Raw genomic sequence first — 22,624 nt, 5'->3', positions numbered from 1 at the left:
ATTATATGTATGACTACTGACTTATTGTCATTGATGTCTATTAATCAGTACCCAAGGTATAAAAATATTGGCACTAAATATTATGTGTAGTGATTTAGCCGGTAAGGGATGTTATTGTGATTGTATGTTGGAACGAACATATCATTGGAAGTGATTAAATAATATTGTGCTAATAAAATGGGTTTTTAATTATTTAATTTCGTTGAGCCTTTTTTAACAAATTAAATTAATGTTAATTTGACATGTACATTGTTACACTGTAATGGATGGCAAGCTGTTTCAATTCAAGCAAGGCAACTGTTCCTCTGCAGTAAAACTACGTGCCCTAAATGTGGACGATGACTGAAGAGATCTTGGCGATCTAGAACTGGGACTAATATTTGTGCGTTCGGCGCTAATTCTGACTAGGCGTAGCAGATTCAGGGTAGCCAGGGGATGACAATGGGGCTTCATCTAGTGGGGCCTAATTCAGATGAATGACGACGATTACGTTCACCCGCGACGGCCATATGACCCTGAACCTATCTCACTAGGATACCTTGTTCGCGTACATTGTTGTGTCTTATTCTCGTTTCATAGTTAATGGCAAATAATACGGTATTCGAAGGACTTTATTTGAGAGAGATTAATGACGAATATATTAAGACGCGAACAAAAAATAGCACTGATGTTATCACACATATAATTTCATATAAATTCAAATATATGTCTACTATAAAAAATGACAGAATATAACATACTTATATAACTATACACTTTAAATAATAAGTGTAATAAGGTTGTGAATACATTAACATTCTCATCGTTGTTTTTCGAAACAAGGAATATACTTGTAATAACTATGTATGTATTAAGACCAGAGGTCTGGGGTTCGTATCCTTGCAAACATTGTCCGCACTCACAATGACCAATACCAAATAAGATAACCTAAGATAAAAAATTAAGAAATTTATCATTTATTACTTCGAGAATACTGAGTCGACTGTATGTAGATTAAGTAGGTATAACTATGTTCTATATCTTATCTATAGTATAACTTACAATGTATGCGGTAATAACTGAGTATTTCGAACAGTTTTGTTATTATCATTATTATCACCACGTTAATCACTTGGTCGAATCAGTATGAATAACATGGTATAAACAGTGAGTAGCACTGCTAAGTACGACTAGGTACTATATACTAACTTCTCTTGATTTTCATGATTTACTTAAAATATTTTAATAAGGATTCATTAGAGATAGTTGTTGGTTTAGAAAAAATAAAACTAACATTATTATGTAGCAAAACTGACAAAAATAGTAATGTATTAAAAAGATTCATGATACAAACAATCATACAAAGCTCCTAAATACTAAATAAAAAAACCTACTCATTCCTTTTCTTGTTTAACCTTTTTTGAATAAGCAGGTAAAACGGTATACATACGTCTCTAAAATCAAATCAGAGAGGCAATGTAAATCGTTTAAAACAACATGAATAAAATAAAAAATAATTGTAACAAAAAATTTCAGTATCTTTTATTAAATTTATTTAGCCACTACCTTCTTTTATTATTATTTGGTTTTAATTTTCTTATTTGACGGCACTGGTTGCGTCTTGAAGTAGAGTCCATAAAACACTCCAAACGCCACTACCAGGATTGTTGAAAGGACAGTTATGTACTCAGCTCGGTTTCTGCAATTAAAATAGATATCAGATTATTATAAGTTTGACACTATTATTATAACTAAGTTTAATTTGTATGTTATTATGCTGTGAGACAGAGGTTAGAATGGTTACTCTTGGTTTAATACAGGTATATAATATAAGCTGAGTATTAAAAACCTTTATAAAATATCATTCCTGTTATTAATTTAAAACAGACGTATTGCTAGTACGCTTTGTCGTTCTTTTTCTCTTACATGCATGAAACACAAATAACTTGCAAAATAGCGTAGGTACGTAGGCAAACAAAATGTTTATTTGTGTTACGTATAAAGGTAACTATGACAACACAATCCGTCTCATCGTCCAGTAAAGCTGTAAGGGCCAGCTGTGGTCAACAGCATTGGATATCCGAAAAAATTAACAAATAAAACTAGCCCTTTCATAAGGGGTTTCAGCTCTAGACGTTTAAGCTATTAACCTACTAAAAGACTAACCAATTAAGTCTAATATCATATAACTCTGAATACGGATCGATCCAACAATATCGAAAAGTCATTGCGTTGTTAACTTATTTTGTATATATTCTCCTAATTATTCACATATCTCAATTAAGGAAGGAAAGAGACAGTTTAAAGCACGCAGTACAATTTTAGCTCAACCTAATTTTAAATCAAGGTCATTTTGTATTAGAATGGATAATGTAACTACCTACTGCTCTGATTGAATAACACAATAAGATTGGGATCTTACGCAAAAATAAATGTAAAGCGATATTAAATATGTATCCAATATCACTTTTAATTTAAATTTGTATTGAAAATATAAATATTCGGAAATATACTATAAAACTTAACCTATTAAATTCAATATTCTTTTAATTACAATTTATTTACGATTATCTAGTTACCTTTTTTACGATTATTATTTAATTACGATTATAATGTTGTGATATACGGGCATGATTAAATAAAAGATACGTTATGTTGTGAGTAGGTATTTATTTATTCATATTTACTAATTTATTGTCTTTTTAGTAAATTAATGTGTGTAAACATCGTACGATCAGCGAATAGTACTTAAAATGGAAAACTGTAGGTACTATACCTACAGTTTTCTGGTACATAACAGATTAAATAATATATCGGTACGTTATATATGGTGTCAAAAGAAAAGATAACTTAAAAAATGTTACTGTAATTACTTAATTATTGAATTGAAGTAAGTTGCTAGTTGACGTGGACGTCATAAAAAGTCCTCACATCTATGTACATCTTACGTATAAAATTCTCGTGTCACAATATTAGTTACCATATTCCTCCGAAACGGCTTGCTCGATTTTTATGAAATTTTTAAGCATAATCAGTAGGTCTGAGAATCAGCTAATATCTATTTTTCATATACGAATTTTTTTTTTGTTTATTTTTAATGTTGCATTAAAAAATACACACAACTCTAATTTTTGCACGCTCTAATCATCATATATCAACCCCTATTTTTAAATAGGGATATAATAGTATACTCACGCGAATGGAGTTCCGCACACGACGTACCAGCTGAGGCCGTTAGCTGGTTTCTGTCCGCCAACGCAATGGAAGTTGAAGTAACCCTCGTCGTAATTTTCCGGACAGAAGTACTTGCGCTTCAGCAGAGTCTGGATGAAATCATTATTTATTTAGGTAATCACCAGCTTATACAATTTATACATATCATTTAATACATAATTAGCAAAGTCAATAACATATAGGTAGATACCTCATGAATTTATCGAAATGAGACAATGAGAGTGACATTATCAGTTACCTACTTTAAATTTTAAATTAAATCTAGCAATCTAGCATCAGCAATACAGTTAAACAGGTCAGATCAAAAGGAGAGGGTGAATATAATAAGTAAATTACGTTACTATAAATTATAATAGTAATTATTTTCATACTAATTGTAACATGCGACTTCGTCTGCTTTTTGAGATAAAAATAGCTAATGTTCGTCCTTGGAATACAATCTGTCGTCATTTTTAATTTTATTAAAATCCGCTCAGCCGTTTAGCAGTAACGGCTCAAGGGGTGTTAATAAAATTAAAAGTATCAAACCGACCGACGGGCACGCTTTCGAATTTATAATAACAGGTGTTATGGATACTTATTACGACACAGTATATAGTATTTATTGACAATATAAATTGTATAGGTATAGTTTATACTTTTTTTTTATTCTACAGGAGGCGGGTAATTAGTATATATTAGTTATGTAAATAAAAAGGAGACATGGCTCTAGACAAGTAGCTACAGCACTACTTACTTGACCAAACGGTGTAGTGAGTGTGGCGACTTCATTGCAAGGCCCTACAGGCTCGTGTAATCCAAGTGACCATTCCCTCTCGGGGTGGAAGAAAACTACGAACACCCAGTAGATAGCATAATGGACAACCAGTTGCAGAATAAGGATGTAATCGGTCGTACTTAATCTGGAGAAGATTAAACAATTTATATTATTACTTGTCATCTTGCGCTGATTTTTTTATGTACCTAAGTGGAATGTTAATTTAACTGGAAGACGAACTGATGGTACCGAAGGAGTGGTATCTATGATCTAGGTATATCCGTAATATATGACCGTCATAATGTGAAGTCGTGGTACCCTTATACGTAGGGTTGCCAACTATACTGTTTTAAACAGCATTATACTGTTTTTCACAAAATTATAATTTTTACTGTTGAACTAAAATAAAATACATATACAAAATACTGTTTTCAGCATTAAAACCTCAGCATTTACTGAAAGAGTTTTTTCAGTAATGAATTCTAAGTGGCGGGATGATAGACATAGGGCATCTATAAATATAATAAAAAAGTTATTTATTTTAATTTCAATTATAATTGTGGTGAGACGTATGAAGTGTTTCAATAAGATTGTAAATTAGGAGGTAAGTTGCTTAAACATAAAGTTGCGAAAAGCTTACTTAATACAATAAATAAACAGGATACTGTTCATTTTTGTAAAATATTGTTTAATAAAGGAATAGGTATGTACTCAGTATTTGGACTATGTTTTATTAAATTAACATAGCTGTCTTTAATAATCACAACTATACAATTATAACGACTCACCTTGTTTTAGTCTTCTCTCTATCAGATAGCAAGCCGTGCAAGATGATCACGGTAAATATAGAGAAGAGGAGGAAAAATGTGACTTCCGAATGAATACCGAACACATCGTGCAATGGATGGTAGATTGGTATGAACATCAGCACGCCGCCTGGCATACCCAACAGGGTAGCGACCGCCAGAGACTTCCACTCCACCGATTTCCTAAAAACAGAAAAAGGTTAAACAGTTTAACATAGGCAGGGCCAACCTTCAGGACTTAGGTAATCGTAGCCTATATAGATGAAGAACATCATGTGTCATGAACACCAATCATGCATTATCATTCCGGACGACTTAGTGTTTGTTTTGTAAATTTTGTTTGCATATTTAAACATATGTATACCTACATAAGTTTCTAGTGATGGAAGAAAACCGATATAAACTAAATTAATCGTTAGTTCATAAACATTTTATCAGCAAAATGTCACGATTCGTTATTTAGATCTATATTATTGTCTACTTGTCCTACTACTACTACTACTAATCCACTTTATAACGGATTATATTATAGATCATTATGTATATTAGTTACGTTACGAATACTGTTATTAGTTACGGCATTTTAATAGTTATTATTGCATTTTTAACAAGTAATCCATAACAGGATTACAAAAAAAAGTATTAAATTCATTTTTTGTAAATATATCTATAATACACTTTTCCAGAACATAACAAACAATCATACTTATGTACACAAACATTTACATTGTGCGAGGAATCGAACTCGTAACCATCGGAAGTGACGCAGTAAACCATTTAGCACTGGTTTATGAAGCCGTCAAACTAATTAATTCCTTCAACAATAAGACAAGAATAAGAGATATACTAACCCAGCCGATTCCCACTGCGCTACTTTAGGTGCAAGCCATCGTCTGCTAACATTAAAGAAGAAGAACAAACTGGCTGCGAAAGTCGCGTGGAAGTAGTACGAGTTCCATGGCACCCAATAGTGACGGTCGAAGATGTTTGGGTCCGTATCGTGCCAGGTCCAATGCACGAACTTAACGGCCACGATGTCATAGGGTATATCGATGAGGACGGTCACCAAGCCGACGGCAAAAGGCTCTGCGTATCTAGGTAGATTCAATTTCGATACGGCATACGCAGCGTGGTATATGAACGCTGGGTCTGTAAATTGTGATTAACAAACATTAAATTAAGGGATGATTATTTAAATTCATTAAATCAAATCAAAAATCACGATATTACTCATGTGAAACATTTTAGTCGCTTGTGAACGTCAAGGGAAAAAATATTAATACAAAAATATTTTTTCCCTACCGTGATTACTTAGCAGTCTAGTAGATAGATAGTATAGTAGGTACATATATTGTTTAATTGGCCTGAGCTAGAAACCTCATGTTAGTGTATGACTGATGATATAATTAATACCCGGTAATCTTACTAGGATCCTTATGGTCAGTGTAACGATATCATGATATTACTCTTTAGAACTAACAATCAATGCGAGAGAAAAAATATGATCTGCAAAATTTTGTTCTTAAACTTATATTAACTACATGGTTGTTTGGTTATAAACAGTAAATTTTATAGTAATTATTGTGTATTTGGTTGAGTATTTACAATAGTGATACTTTTTTTTTTTTTATTGGGTTGTTTGGGCTATTGTCAGATGTGTAGCACCTGTAGCACTGCGACCTACATAGATCTATTGTGCTCGCCCTTTTCAGAGTTCGCTACCTAGACCCGTCAGGGACAAGAATTGAAGGATATTCTTAGGATAGTGATACTTACACAACAATATTATATGAAGTGGAGTTCGAGCCCCCAGGAATATGATGGGTGTTTGCGAATGCCAGAAATTATCATACTCGGGCACAACAAAGTGCCAAAAATTATCTGCGTATTGACCATGTAGCACGGTCGCCAACCAGAAATACGGCCATCTACCTCCTTTTCTGAAAGCTTTATCAGGAAAGAGAAAACATAATTATTCATTGAACACATAGGTAATGACGCAACCTAAGGTGTCTTATCAATAATGAAATGAAATCAAAATATCGTTATTCATGTAGATTTATTAAAGACTTTTAGGATGTGTCACATACGCCGTCAGTTCGGAGAGCTTTCAAGCTATTTTTTAGCTTGAAAGCTCTCCGAACTGACGGCGCATGTGAATCTGACAGGAAACACAGCTCTTATTCCTTTCAAATATGCTTGAAACCAAAGATATAAATTCATTTTTAAATTCAATTAGGGAGAGTATAGTGACCACGGGCATATGTTATTGCATTTTATGTATTAGTATAACGGATGAGCCAGACATCATTTCACTGCCAGTTTTTCTTTATTGGATAACTATGGAATGGTGCACCCGCCTGCGTTAACGGTTCACATTGGCGGGAGACTAGTGGACTATGATACGATGAGCATGAAGTCAGATCAGTTAGCTCATTGTGTCAAATACGCATGTAGTTCAACCTGATTGATTGATGGATTGATAACCACATTACTTACAATTCTCTTTTACCTCTCTCTTTACCACTCAACCATATTAGAGCTAGCACCACAGTCCCGGCCCACCACGTATTAACTTTATTGTTACGTTGGATTAACATATTAAATTTGAATGATTATGTTTTAATGTATCATTAAAAATCTTCAACAGTTACAAAATCAGCATACACAGGACGAAACGCTAATCGATTGCGAAAGAAATAGGTTCGAGTATGTAATTGAAACCCGTGCGGAATTGTTACATATATCGCGTAACGAAAACATAAAATATAGTTGCTACTAGATGTCTGCGATTACTAAGTTAGTAAACATTAGTAACATTTGGTCGAGAAATTTAGAGTGAAGTTAATAATCAATTTATTATGAACCAGCGTCCTCGTACCCTAACAACTTCTCTGTTTGTAAATTTTAACCAAATAGTTTCATATTCTGATTATTACAATAATATTAGTGAAAACCAGACACAATTAGTTTCTGAGATTGCCGCGCAGAGACAAAATTCTAACAATTATGTTGCGGGTTACATTACGCTTGTGATTTTACAAGCGTAATGTAACCCGAAACATAATTGTTAGAATTTTACTGTTACTGATGATAATTTTCTTATATATCCTATACAGACTTTAGTTACATTTGTATTATTGACATTTTACAAACACTGAATATGGTAAATACGGGTCAAAATATGCTTCCCCCATACGCCTGTCATAAATAAATTCATAATGTAAACGCAAACCCGCCTTGTTCTAAATACGATGTTTTTATTTGTACGTTAAAAAAATTTGTGTTGTCCAGAAATGCAGATATAGCATTTCTGGATAACTAAGATGTTAAGAGAGTTATATGTATGTTTGTTTGCCATCTGCATAACCATATAGTCTCCGACCAAAACCAAGGTTTTTAAACAAACTTTACACTTTAAAGACACAAATTGAAAATGAGGAAACATATTTTGAAATTTTATACTAAAAATGAACAAGAGATCGCGCTGCTTGAACTCATATTTTGATTATTTTCACGAAATTGGCAGTTTACCTATTTCGCGTCTATAATAAAGATGCATTTTATGTAATTGTAATACGCATATACACATGAACAGCACTAAGGACATCATGTTATCGTATAACATCCACAATACTACTCACGACTGTATTGTTGATTATATAAGAATTACTTAGAGTAATAACTTTTAGATCTTACCGTGGAGAAGTGTGATTAAACCAGCTAATATATAGACGGCCTGAGAAATGAGGTACGTCGGTTGCGCCGCCCATAGCTGTTTTATATCGTTGATATGCACCAACCACTGCCACCACTACCGAACAGAACAAAAAGGTTTACAAATCAAAAATATTAGACAGAAGTAGCTACATAGGATTGATGTGGTCACTTGTGACAGTTGTGACGTAGTGACTTGAGAAATGTTACCGACATAATTTGCGTTATATGATAAATATCAAGTTATATTATAATTCAATAACGGTATTCAAAGGAATAAAACGGCTGCAACGTAGAGAATCGCCATAAATTAGGAACCAATTTTAGGTGAAAGACATGAGATTTAAGACACGGTAATAACTACTGCTATTGGATACCGATTAATAATAATAGTAACAAATAATATTCAATACAGCGTTTTGATTGCATTTGGTGCCAAAAATACAGTCCTGATCTATTACAGGTACCAGATAATTGATAGATACGCCTAATTGTTTTAATATAAGTACCAATAACAACATACACGTATAACCATGGATATTAAAGAAAATCATAGGCACTGCAGTAAGTGAATATCGAACCATCAGGGTTCGTTGGAAAATAAGTCGGTGTACTAAACTGTTATGCCACCAAGGTCCCCTTAGATGTCGATGTATCGATCCAGGTGGACGTTGTATAGCAGTGTATCACAACGTGGGGCCATGCCTCATATTCTATAAGGTTTGATTGTTAAGAGAGCAAATTTAATGATAAAATGTTAAAGGGCAAATTTCATGGTTAGATTTCTTTGCCAAATTTAATGAATAAAACAAATTTCTTAAATAATTGCGGTAAATAACTATTAGGTATAACTTCGCATCATTAGCAGAATGAGGTATTAGTGTTGTAACTGATTTAATATAGGTAGTCCTATTTTACCATCGAGTATATTTTTACATTATTCTTCAAACATCAAACAGAGACAGTTTTAATGACTAAACTAAACCATCACTGCAGCAAAAGATTAATCATATAAAAAAACGCTCCGTGTGATATATTCAAGGTCATATATCCTTACTTCCTTACTATAATATTATAAATGCGAAAGTAACTCTGTCTGTCTGCCTGCCTCGCTTTCACGCCAAAACTACTGAACGGATTTAAATGAAATTTGGTACATAGTTAGTCTAAACCCTGAGAAAGGACATAGGCTTTTTAATGCTAAAATAGGGTTGTAAGGGGTTGAAATTGGTTGAATAAAAGATTGTATAGAAGAATCGTCATTTTTGAAGCTTGAAACTTATTTTTGAGGCTATTGATTAAATATAAATAAATATGACATTTTAAGTAAATTTGTAAAAATTTTACCATTAGGGGTGTAAAATAAAATAGGGGGTGAGAGTTTTTATGTAAATTCGTCATGTTTGAAGCCAAAAGCGTGAAGCTTATTTTTGAGTCTGTTGATTAAATATAAATAAATAGACCATCAAAATTTGGAAGAATATTACCCTTAAGGGGGTAAAATAAAATAGGGGATGAAAGTTTTTATGTAAATTCGACATTTTTGAAGCCAGAAGTTTGAAACTTATTTTTTAGGCTGTTGATTAAATATAAACGAATATGACATTCAAAGTTTGTAAAAAAATACCCTTAAGGGGGTAAAATAAAATAGGGGTAGAAGGTTTTTATGTAAATTCGACATTATTGAAGTTAGAATGATGATACTTTTTTAATGGCTTTTTGAGTTAGTTTATTAAATACCTTACTAATATTATAACTGTGAAAGTAACTCTGTCTGTCTGTCAGTCTCACTTACACGCCAAAACTACTGAACCGATTTAAATGAAATTTGGTACACAGTTAGTCTAGACCCTGAGAAAGGACATAGGCTACTTTTGAATGCGATAGAAGGGTTGTAAGGGGTTGAAAGGGTACATGCAATGTTGTACGTAAGAATCGTTATTTTTAAAACTAGAAGCTAAAACTTATATTTTAGGTTGGTGATTAAATATGAATAAATATGACATGCAAAGTTTGTAATAATTTTACCCTTAAGGGTGTAAAATAAAATAGGGGATCTAAGTTTTATGTAAATTCATGACTTTTTAAGCTAGAATGATGAACCTGAAATTTCATTGGCTTTTTTGGATTTATTTATTACATACGTCACTCTCGATCTCGCTTACACGCCAAAACTACTGAACCGATTTAAATGAAATTTGGATCACATAATCTACACCCTGAGAATGGATATAGGGTACTTTTATGTGGAAAAGGCTTGTAAGGGGATTGAAAGGGTAGGTGCAAGGTTGTATGGATATATTGCCATTTTCAAAGCTTGCAACTGATTTTTAGGCTGACGATTAAATATAAATAAAGAAAATGTGTTGTAAAGAATTTAAAGGAGAGTTAAATGTTTATATGGAAATATTGACATTTTTAAATATGTATGTTAGTTATGTATGGACGTGTTTTGAAGCAAAAAGGATTATTGGATTAGGTCATTAAATATCTTTTTCATTATTTGGTCAAAGTCACTATTTTGCGCGGACGAAGTCGTGGGTACAGCTAGTTAACTTATATTTGTTACTAGTTGTTCCCGCGAATTCGTCCGCGTGCAAGTGCGTGAAGAGTCCCGTCAAAATCGGTTTCAGCCATTTCAGAGATTAGCCGGAACAAACAGACAGACAAACAAAAATTATAAAAAATGCTGTTTTGGTGTATGTATCGTATTTATATTCATATGCATGTAGGAAAAAACGGTTATTTCAATATAAAAATAGACACTCCAATTTTATTTATATGTGTAGATATTGCTGCATACATAAAAAAAAAATAGTAATATGAATTATAACTACGCACAACATACCAGCAACTAAAAATTGATTATAATTTTGTTCCAGGCTGCTAGGTAAGTTGCCGCCGATACCTATCCATATGGAACGAATTATTTATATATATACTAATAAATTATAAACAGAGCCCAACCAATTAGATGTACATAAACGGTAAATAAATGAAAGTACTTATCGCCATAATATAAAAAAAAAATGTCGCGTAGCTACCTTCGCATAGACATAAGATTAGAATATCAGATATAACAATATGTTACTCATTTTCTATTAAATAAAAATAGTTTAAATATTTTGCCAAATATTCATCTGATTAACATAAAATATAGATGAGTAGAACTCAATAATTATACATAAAAATATTAATAAGGAACAGACCGTAACTCCTGCGGCTGCAGACATGTCGACCTGTTGCTGTGCTGCTTATCGCCCAAATGAAATCAACTCACGGGCCACTAGTGATGCATCGACAATAATAGACATCAGTTCATATCGATAGTTTTGTACAGAATAGTTGCCATACATTTTGAGAAACATTTAGTAAATTCTTGTTTTTTACACCATTATGGTAGTTCACCTGCCTACACTAATGGTTTACGCTGGAGGGGCACCGTGGAGGTGATGATACAATGATGAGTCATGCTCATCCTATCGTTCTGGTCAGGTAAGTTATCGTGGTAAATTCACCAGTAATTCACGATGGTTTTTCTAAGCCGACTTTCAGGTCAACCTGATATGATACTTTACTAGTAATACAGTCATCAGTACACATTACTAATAAATCCTTCCCCCCTCCCTCTAATTATGACCATAATTTAATACATGAATTGGTCATGTATTAAATTATGTTGTAAGTAGGTATACAAGCTGTTACTAAAGTACTGTTCGATACGTTTAGATTGATTAGTTATTATTAGATATGTATTTTGCATAAAGGAGAGAGATTTATATGTCAACACTGAATTACTAAATGTTAATTACCCCGGAAAAAATTAGATAAAAATAAAATAGGGAAATTATCATGCATCAATGGGGCAACGTAACGTAGCGCGATGCGTATTAATGTTTTTTTTAATATTCGTATAATCATCAGACAGTCTTATTAGTAGTCAGTACTTCATTTCATGTTAATAGTTAACCTAAATATGTTTAGACCAGAACTTAGCAAATCCAACGGCACAATCGGTCGTCTTGTCTTCCTTAGTGCAAAACACTGGGTTCAAAGAGTATGACAGGAGATGGAACATGTTTTGAAACAGAGCCCCGCAGTCGAAAGCCTCCTGGGTAGCGTTACCTATTTTAGCAAGTTGTACTGCAGCGGCCCACCTGGGTACGCAGACTGTTGAGGGCTTTCCCATATTTCAATGCAGGAATATGGTAAATATTCATGCATTGGAATATGCAGGGTGCTCGGAGGCAGATGTTCGGGTGTTATGAAGACAATATTATGAAACAACAGTCTCAAAGCAATGCGACAATAATCACATTGCCAGCGTCATGAGTCTTGCCGCGCTCGTCAATTTTTAAGCGCTTTGACCGGTGATGACCTTGAACTCAGTAGTCTTGTTTATTTTTAAATTCATTTATCTGCTACGCTATTAGTAAGGTCAACTATGTTGTCATATTTTAAAAAATTGCTTGTATTTGGGGTAAGTGAGTACTGTCATAATTGTGCATATTAAATTATAATACTTTTATTTTCTTGAATAAATATATATTATTATCTTTACTTTTCAATTTCATAAGGCGTGTGACCAGCAGTTACAGGCCCCTTTTGGGTCGGACAGGATTTCATGACCCATTCCATTTTATCTACCTCGCTCTTCCCAGTTTACCCAATTCTGCTCCGTTTGAGCCATTTTTATTCATTCTTATCTTATCGATGTAATATAAAGTTTAAGAGAAAACTGCGTTAATAGTTAAGTTATTATTTCAACACAATTTAACAAGAAATAGACAGATGAAATAATAAACGATAAGTAATAAAATATAGCACAGGATGGCCTACTTTACGTCTCTAATCGACATTAAACGCGTTTTGCCGCTGTAAAACAAATATTGTACAGTTGTACCTACTATCATGATGTAACTAACAGTGGTCATATTTTTATGTCAATGTGTCAAACTGTATTAATATTTTAATATATTTGTAGACAAATGTGTATTATTGCTGTATTACGTTGTATGGATACATTAATAGCTTAATGCAGTTTCAAATGATAATATATAAATCGATATTTTCTTATCGATAACAAAATGTAACACATTAATTATTATCATCGTATGGTTACATCGCGAAGTCCGTTAAATAGTGTAAATACATATATCTACATTCGACTACGTGTCTGCTAAGTGCCAACGCATAAGCCACATTACATTTTAATCCAATAATATGTCGAAACACCTGTAGTTACACCTGAATGTAATCAATCAACTATTGTTATAGTATAGATATCATTTCATTCTAGGTACATATATACCTACATAAATTTATTACTGATTAGAGATATACTTTTATTCTCAGCATACCTATGTATCTTCACAATAAAATGTATTAAATAAACTATGACTCGCTTTAAAAAAAATGAATATTCTAAACCTGCTAAAAAAGTGTGAAAATTTTATATACAAATCAGGCACCTGTCCTGGCTTCGCATGGATGCATTAAAAATCTTTGATTTTCTCTGTTTGTTCTGTACTACAAGACTCATGCATTAGATCTACATATAAAATTCCTTTTGAATCTCTCTATCTATTGCTAAAACTGCATTCAAATCTGTTGCTTAATTTAAAATATAAAAGCGAACAGACAACAGCGACTATTTTGTTTTATACTATAAGGTCTGCAGTTATAATTTTATAGTAGGACCGCATGATGTCCGCATCAATACCTCCACTTGATATATAAAACTTTTCATGGATGTTTCTGATAACCACAATATCCATCTACATATATAAAGAATCATAAAAAAAAACCAGGAGAAGTCGCGGTTACCATCTAGTTACTTTTTTAATTACATTTAATTACATATTGTAATTTAAATAATGTAAATTAAATATTGTAATGGGTGAAAACTGTGATTTGTACAGTTTATGCTGTAAATAATATAAATGACGTAGTGGAGTAACTTGAAACAGTCATGCTCGCTATAAAGTTCAAACTTGTGGCGGCGTGGTGGGCCGGATCGATGTGCTCCCTCTAATATGGTTGAGTGCAATGATGGCTAGCTCATCCGTCATACTCGTGAAAGGGTGCTGCTTGTGGGTGCTGGTCTGCTTCAGATTGCGAACACTGATTAGATTTTTTGATTTTTTTTTATATAGCATATGCTGGTGGTCACTCTATTCTCCCAAATTTAAATTTAAATAAAATGGTATAATTGTAAATATTTACATCATTAAAAAAAAACGTGCTGAGTTTCTTTTCAGTTCTTCTCATCTCGGAAATCATTCCGAACTGAGGCTGTAATAGACCTACATGAATAAAGATATTTTTAATTTGAATTTGAATTGTGCATCTCCCGGTACTAACGGTTTGCGCTGGCGGGGCACCAGTAGAGAATAATAAGAGGAGAACGAGGTCAGGTCAGTTAGCGCATCGTGACAAATTCATAAGAAATGTAATAATATAATAATATAAATACGAGCAATACTGGCAATGGAGCTATTAGTCCACATTACTAACAACCCATCCCTCTACATGTAGTAGGCATTATGGCAGAATATATAGCGTAGGCGGGCTTTCAATGAACATCAATTAAAAAAAAATACTAATTGTAATCCTTGGATTTATTTTACTATCCTCCTCCATTGGTAATCAACCATATCGGTTACCAATGGAGGAGGATAGCCCACGCGCCCACATTAGCGTACTTAAGTCTTAAAAAATGACTCGTTCGGTGCAAGTAACTAGGTGCATTCTATATATTAAAATTCTATAACCTTATAGTTGTGTCCTGACGACTCAGTCAATCTAGCTAATCAATTAGATTACATATCAATTGTAGGGGATGAGCTCTACAACCGGTTGATAGTGATAAAATAATAATGATAATGTTAATGATAAACGGGGATGATTATATAAAAGATACGTCCCGTTGTGAGTATTTATTGTTTATTAGTAAAATGATACATGTGGTGTGCGGTGTGAGGTCAGTGGTCACCGCGCGGTAATAATGCTGTCTATGCGAATTCATATTAATTTAATGATAATCAATTATAGAGTTTGGCTATTATCATACATTATTAAGATTTTGTTATGGTTTCCATGCTGATCCATTTGTTAAAATTATCATAACTGTTTTGTAATGATGACACTATATGAACATGTTTAATGATTCCTGTAATTTAATCGAACACATATTTTAATACTAAATCGAAATATAAGTAAGACTTTATGTCAAAAAACAGTCATTGTAATCCAAACACGACACCTCAAGGCAAGGGACATCGAGGCTGTGTACATAAGACACTGGCAGCATTGCCTCTTTGAATAGCCATACTTAGGACAAAGTAGCTACAGTGTAGTGGACTTCATAGTATATTGCTGGCCACTTAAAAAGCACTTTTTTTACCTTTAAAAAGTGTTGCATAAATTTGAGTTGTTAATTTTTTTACATAAGAAAAATATATGATTTTATTTTACTCTTCTTTGCATCGATTTATTTTACATAGTTATAGAGTAGATGCAATAGCTTTCTGCACATAAAGAACCGACATACAAACATAATACCACAGATAATATAATATTACATAATAATACATACAATATTATCCACCACATAAACTGGCGACTGTGCAGTATAAGACAATATGCAGAGTTGCAAAGAGCTATAAAGGAAAGAAAATTAGCTGGAAGATTCTTTTGGGTCAAAAGTTACCTTGATAAGTCGTATTAAAATACTCGAACAAAAAGGATTTGTATATACCTACATGATCATATTTTAATAAGTTGATAAATAAGACGATAGTACTTTTCGTATATTAAACAAGAAGAAATTTTCCAATGCTGTGAATTGTTTCGTACTTCATGATAATGTAAACGAAGTAATTCCGCCGTTGATATTTTTGACATTTATATCTACGATCTCTTATAACTCGTTAGTACCTCGATAAGTAAAAATGAGATAAATATAAATATACAGAGTTTAGTTAATATATAATCTGTATACTATGGTAGTTCTCATTCTGAGATATTTTTGGACTAATCCACGGAATGACATTACTGTCAAAGTTCTCCACTCCTGTACCTGTCTGATATATCTATATCTGTAATGTCTGTAGTCTATGAATCTATCTCACTCATTTGTATTTCTGTAATGTTTTTCTTGTTGATGACTGTTGTATGAATATTTAATTTAAAACTATATGTTACTTTTTTAATATAAATTATTTTAATTTTGAAAATTACATTCTATCTAAAATGTCGGTTATGCTTAGGAATTTATGTAAAATGACCCACAATTTTGGGTTACTACACGTTTTTAGTAACAACAGTCCGAAGAATATATTTCTACAGAAAGTGAGGAAATCAAATAACGATGTAGCTAATTTGCTGAGGTCTCAAAGACTGAAAAAGAAAAAAGAGTCTGTTGAAGTTTTGAAATGGATACTATTGGTATGCTAAGAACATTGATTAATTTTATTTAACACACAAACAAATACAAACATTTATTATTAATGGTAATTTTATATTAACAACAACAATATATACTTATACTTATTAATTACTAATAATATTTTTTTTTATAAAAATAAAAACTTGATGTTAATTTATTTTACAGTATAATTTGTAATTACATTAATTAATATTTAACAATAATTAAAAAATAAAACATTTCAGATGATTCCAGTGACTTCCTTGGGCTTGGGTTGCTGGCAGGTGTACCGTTTGCGGTGGAAGTTAGAACTAATAGATATTATGCAAGCAAAAACCAATGCTAGTCCAAACAATATTCCTTTAGAGTAAGTTCTATTATTTATAAAATAGTTTTATATTTTGTAAATAACAAAATTATTTTTTGTGATGATTGCAAATGTCTACGATACTAATGCTAATGGATATTATTGTTAATTAAATACATTAAAGTTAAAAAAGAACTATAAAATGCTAACCTGACAAGTAATAAATTACAGGAGTTCTAGGGTAATAAAAAATACAACCTTATTAAGAACCCTCTCATTTTGTATACACAAGGCCACAAATGTGACACAAAGTTGATACAAGGTATCAATTCTATGGATGAATGGAGCCTCCTGACATGGGCTTTTTTATGCTTAAAAGGAGGCTTCAACAACTATTTAGAAATTGCGTAAAAAATATGTTATGTAATTTAAGATATTTGCATTTTATACATACAGCTTCTGACGACTGTCTTATTATTGATATTAAATTAATTTTACACATTACTTCTGTAAATAATAGTCATCTGAAATTTACTGATCTAATATTTTCTCACTTTTAGTTTAACATCTTTCTAGGACACTGAATATTCAATTGTTTTACAGTTTTGAAAAATTACAAGAAATGGAGTATATGCCAGTAAAGGTGCAAGGTGAATTTTTACATGATAAAGAATTTTGTATAGGACCTCGGGCATTAATTGAAAATGATGCACATTCACCATCTAATTCACTACTTTCTGACCCTAAAAAGAACCAGGGTTGGCTAGTTATAACACCATTTAAATTACAAGAAAATGGGTAAGTAATCTTTATTTAAAGTATACATAGTGATGATCAATCATGATATCCTTTATAATTTAAATATAACCTATATAATGTAACATATGTAATATAAGTTTAGAGTCATGCACTGTTTTAGAGTTATTAGGTAATGCATATATAAACTGTCATCTTATTCTAATTTTTAATTAAAATATTATTGATTTTGTTGTTCTAAAATGCATTAGTACTCAATGTAAACAATAAGAATTAGAATTTATATACTGAATGGTATGGGATGGAGGATGGCGGGGAGAAACATTAATATCAAAAATTTTATATTCGTAACTCTACAGGAATTAATTTGTTTTTGTTTTGATTTGATTAGTCGTTAAATTTTTTTTAGAAATACAGATATAAATTTTTCTTAAATATCTTTATTATTCAGATATATTCTCATTTAAGTCTTATCATTTAGGGAAATAATATTAATTAATCGGGGATGGATTCCCCAAAGCCAGAAGCCCAGGGAGAAGCGGCTTTCGTCATTTGTCAAAGGGCCTGTGGAAATCGTTGGTGTTGTAAGATTAACTGAAAAGCGACCACCATTCATGCCCAAAAATAATCCACAGAAAAATGCTTGGTACACTAGGTATGCCTTTGTAATATTTTTTTTAGTATCTAAGTGATGAACTTAGGTTTTATTATTATACTTTTTTTAATCATTAAAATTAAGTATAATTTAGAGGAATGTTTGTCATTATTCAAAGTAAATGTACAATACATTTTTTTCCTTTTAATTATACAATCGGTCTTCCAGGCTATAAACAGATTTATTGATCATGTAAAATGACGTGAGAAGTGATTCTTCGTTGAGAAACCAGCCTTAGATATTCCAGCTTATGCCAGGTCGTTGAAGTCTGGTATTTTACATCTATTAAATTACATTAAATGTATTACTACTGTAAACAATTAAACTGGAAACTTCGGTAGTAGCTCAGTTTGATAAAAATTAATTAATGTTTAGTGGCAAACTGTCTATTATTGTAATTCACTTATCACACTTACTGCAATTATCGTTAAAGGATGACTTGAATATACTATCACTTAAAAACTTTGATGGCCTCTGTGGTTTAACGGTATATCACACCCCAGTACTTCAGATGGTCGCGGGTTCGATTCCTCGCACAGTAGGTACATTTGTATTAGTGAGTATTATTGTATGTATATGATTTTTTCTGTGTATATTATATTTGAATTTACAAAATAAATGTATCTAAATATTTATATCAGGTAGGTTTCTAATACCCATAACACCTTGCTTACCTTGGAATTAGTTTACGCTATGTGAGTTGTTCAGGAATATTATAAATGTTTGTACCCAATTAATTGTTATCCTTTTTTATCTAAAATACAATAATATATGTAATATAGTGTTTTGTTTTCAGAGATTTAGAACAAATGGGTAATCATATTGGATGTTCGCCAGTGTGGTTGGATGCTCGCGGCGTGCTGGATCCCCCATCAGGCTGGCCAATTCCTAACCAAACTAGAGTTAATTTAAGAAATGAACATTTATCATACATTGTCACTTGGTATTCACTTAGTGGATTAACAGCCTTCATGTGGCATCGCTATTTCATCAGGAAGTTACCATTGTTATAACGTACTGTCATATCCATAAGACGTAAAAATGTAATTTATAATGCATTTTAAATAATAGTAGCTCTTGTTCAAAAATATTACACTCCTAATTGTAGTAGGTTTCATTATTATAACCTATACGATGAATTTTAGTCGATTAGATTTTAGAAAGATGGCCGGTACTGTTTGGCGCATCCCTTAAATCATTTTAACATATGCCAACGCAGCAATTTGAAAAGGTGTACTTTATATATTTTAATATCACTATATATCTAACTTATTTTACAAAAAACAACTAAAAGCTGTACTCAGCGGAAATGGAGTGCAGAACAGTGATAATTTGTTACTAGTTCATTTTCAGTTTTATCTATGTTATAATTATATTTCTTTGTAGACAAGAATGTTAAATTCTACAAGTCATTTCTAAGAATGTAATTTATTGTATGTTGTGATTCAGAGTTGAAAATAATAGAACATTTCTATGTTTTGAGCAAATAAACGCTTTGGATTAAGAGTAGAAATAATAGTTATGCATTAATAATATACATTTGTTAAATGTGTGCAATAAAGAATTAATTATTGAGGATCATAAACAGTATAAAGTGGCTTTTATTTTCTTGTTTCTTCGCTTATTTATAAACCACGCTATTGATTTTCATGTACGCAGACTTCCTCTACTCAAGCCAGTTAATCAATCTTTGCACATTCGTCGTATTTTAATCACGATGGCTTTCAGAGGAATCTTTAGGCTTCCTTTGATTTAGGCTGGCGGGGCATTAGTGGAGGATCATAGGATGAATATCAGGTCAATCAACCAATCGGGCAAATCTGCCAGGAATTTCTCAAGAGGGTTTCTAGGGGTTACCAGGAATCTCTCAAGATGGTTTCTAGGGGAAACCACGTGGACGTCAACCTGACATTGTACATTGCTAGCAGTGGGGTCAAGCCACGATATTAACAATCCAAACAAACTTTCCCCCCTGTATGGAGTGTTAGCAATGCATAACAATTAGGCAAAACTATACTAACACCCATTACAATCAAACCCTTTCCTCAGGTAGGTAGGTGGCTGGTATACTAAAAGGTAAGCGTCGTGTTTCTGGAGAACCACTGTGTAAATAAAACAACAAGTTTTAATTGAGATCTGTAGTGATTGGTTAAAGTTATATTATAGTTAATAAAAATTAAACGGTTACAATTCCATATAATTATTAATTGAGAGCATAACTCAACTAATATAGATTTACAAAATTGTTCATTATAAATGAAATCGATGATTTGGAAATTACAAATAAGATAAATATCAATTTTCTTTGATGTAATTGGACATAACAAACACCATAGTAAATAAACAGAGAATAGGCGAGGTCAATAATTACGCTATAAAGCTATAAAATTTTCTTCTGATTGTATAATTGTTATATTTTAAATTTATATTGTATGGTATAAAGTTGTAATTATTATTTAAAATTCAAGTTTCCAAATCGTCGATATAATATAATATATAAATGATAAGTCAAGGACAGATGCGAATCATAAATATCACAGAAATATAAGTCAATAATTAAAAATATTCGAATATAGGCCACACAGAATTGGGCACAGGATTTATTTTAGAATAGACAATAAAATTCTATTATGTAATGGTATAGAGTACGATTATAATTATACATTGTGTAAAGTAAAATGATTTATTTTTTAATTACAAATTTAAATTATATAAGTACTAGCTTATGCCCTCGACTTCGACAGTGTGATATTTGTTATTACTTCGTTTAACATTTTTAACCTCCGTAGTGAACTCGACCGACACGATTACTAAATAACAAATAGCAAGATTCAAATTTTTATTGATACTACTACAATTTTAAGATACGAAACCTCAATTATATTGCAAGAACATAGAACCTTATAATGTTGTCAGGGGATGTAAGGACTACCATGCAAAATATATTTTAAATCGGTCTAAAAGATTCGGAGATTACCCCGTACAAAGAGAGATAGCTTTTTTTTAAACAATCTGGTTCTTTTACTTCTAACAATTAAGGCAGTTTTTTTTCTATGTACAGACATTCGACCTTTACAGTTTTATTACATGTATATAGATTAGCTCATTTCTATTACTGCATGTCCAAAAGTTATATTTAATTAATTAAACTGTAAGTACTACTACATAACTTGGTGTGCCTAATATTAAATCCCTGTTTTCTTTCATTATATTATACCAAATCATATATAGAACATTTGATTAGTTACTTATAAATATGAAATTGCGGATTTCGTTAAAAGCGCTCACTACCGTCTCGTAGGGTCTGCATCATCTGTCAATTTTCATGTTAAAAACACAATTACATAATTTACAGTGTACATAAATGATTATATATAAGTGGTCTAACATCAAAACGACTCTAACATTTAATCATGCAACTCGTTTCATTTAATCAACAATAATATTAAAATGACAGTTACAAAAAAAAATTGGAAAGAAAAAAAGCAAAATATGTAAATATGGATGAAACTTTTTACTGATACATTTACGTGCAACAGGTTTTATAATTCAGAGCATTGTATTGTTTATTTTTGAACATAGACAGTAAAGCAGATTTTGAGTCTTCGGTAGCGAATGCTCCTAAATTATAATCCAATAAACATGACAAAAATACATTTAAAGCAATTAGGCGAATAGTCATCTCTTACGCGAGCTTGTAAGAAACAGTAAATACTTTAAACCTAGTACAGCATTATTTATGTCAAATGCATATAATGCCTATTTGAAACAGATTGAATTGATACTTTGACAGCGTGTATTTACGTCTGACAGTTTCAGACTGAAATAATTCTATAATTTTGAACTATCAAGAACTGTTGCATATACATACATATGTAAATCCATTTATGATGTATATCAATTATAATTCTAATTAAACTAAATTTAACAATATGGTACTTTAAATTTCTATCCTATAAATTATGTAAACTATTTATAGTGAATA

General features: G+C 31.8%; 2 protein-coding genes across 2 annotated transcripts; one reads left to right on the top strand and one right to left on the bottom strand.

Moving 5' to 3' along the window:
* Nucleotides 1–1,548: 1,548 nt before the first annotated feature.
* Nucleotides 1,549–11,769, bottom strand: LOC131841377 (uncharacterized). Its single transcript, XM_059189695.1, has 8 exons — nucleotides 11,703–11,769; nucleotides 8,476–8,590; nucleotides 6,553–6,723; nucleotides 5,628–5,925; nucleotides 4,759–4,959; nucleotides 3,950–4,115; nucleotides 3,175–3,302; nucleotides 1,549–1,678 (listed from the first exon to the last, which is right to left on the bottom strand). The coding sequence occupies exons 1-8, from the start codon at nucleotides 11,724–11,726 to the stop codon at nucleotides 1,558–1,560; spliced, it is 1,224 nt and encodes a 407-aa protein (XP_059045678.1). The 5' UTR covers nucleotides 11,727–11,769; the 3' UTR covers nucleotides 1,549–1,557.
* Nucleotides 11,770–16,626: 4,857 nt separating this feature from the next.
* On the top strand, nucleotides 16,627–20,001 carry LOC131841686 (surfeit locus protein 1). The gene is made up of 5 exons (XM_059190003.1): nucleotides 16,627–16,941; nucleotides 17,167–17,288; nucleotides 17,832–18,026; nucleotides 18,466–18,639; nucleotides 19,436–20,001. The coding sequence occupies exons 1-5, from the start codon at nucleotides 16,747–16,749 to the stop codon at nucleotides 19,650–19,652; spliced, it is 903 nt and encodes a 300-aa protein (XP_059045986.1). The 5' UTR covers nucleotides 16,627–16,746; the 3' UTR covers nucleotides 19,653–20,001.
* Nucleotides 20,002–22,624: the final 2,623 nt, after the last annotated feature.

The sequence above is a fragment of the Achroia grisella genome, unplaced genomic scaffold, assembly GCF_030625045.1.
Source record: "Achroia grisella isolate CSIRO2021 unplaced genomic scaffold, CSIRO_AGI_Agris_v1 utg1064, whole genome shotgun sequence".
NCBI classification, from domain to species: domain Eukaryota; kingdom Metazoa; phylum Arthropoda; class Insecta; order Lepidoptera; family Pyralidae; genus Achroia; species Achroia grisella.
Note: the sequence above shows the minus strand (reverse complement) of the source record. Positions and strands in the feature narration are given on the sequence as shown.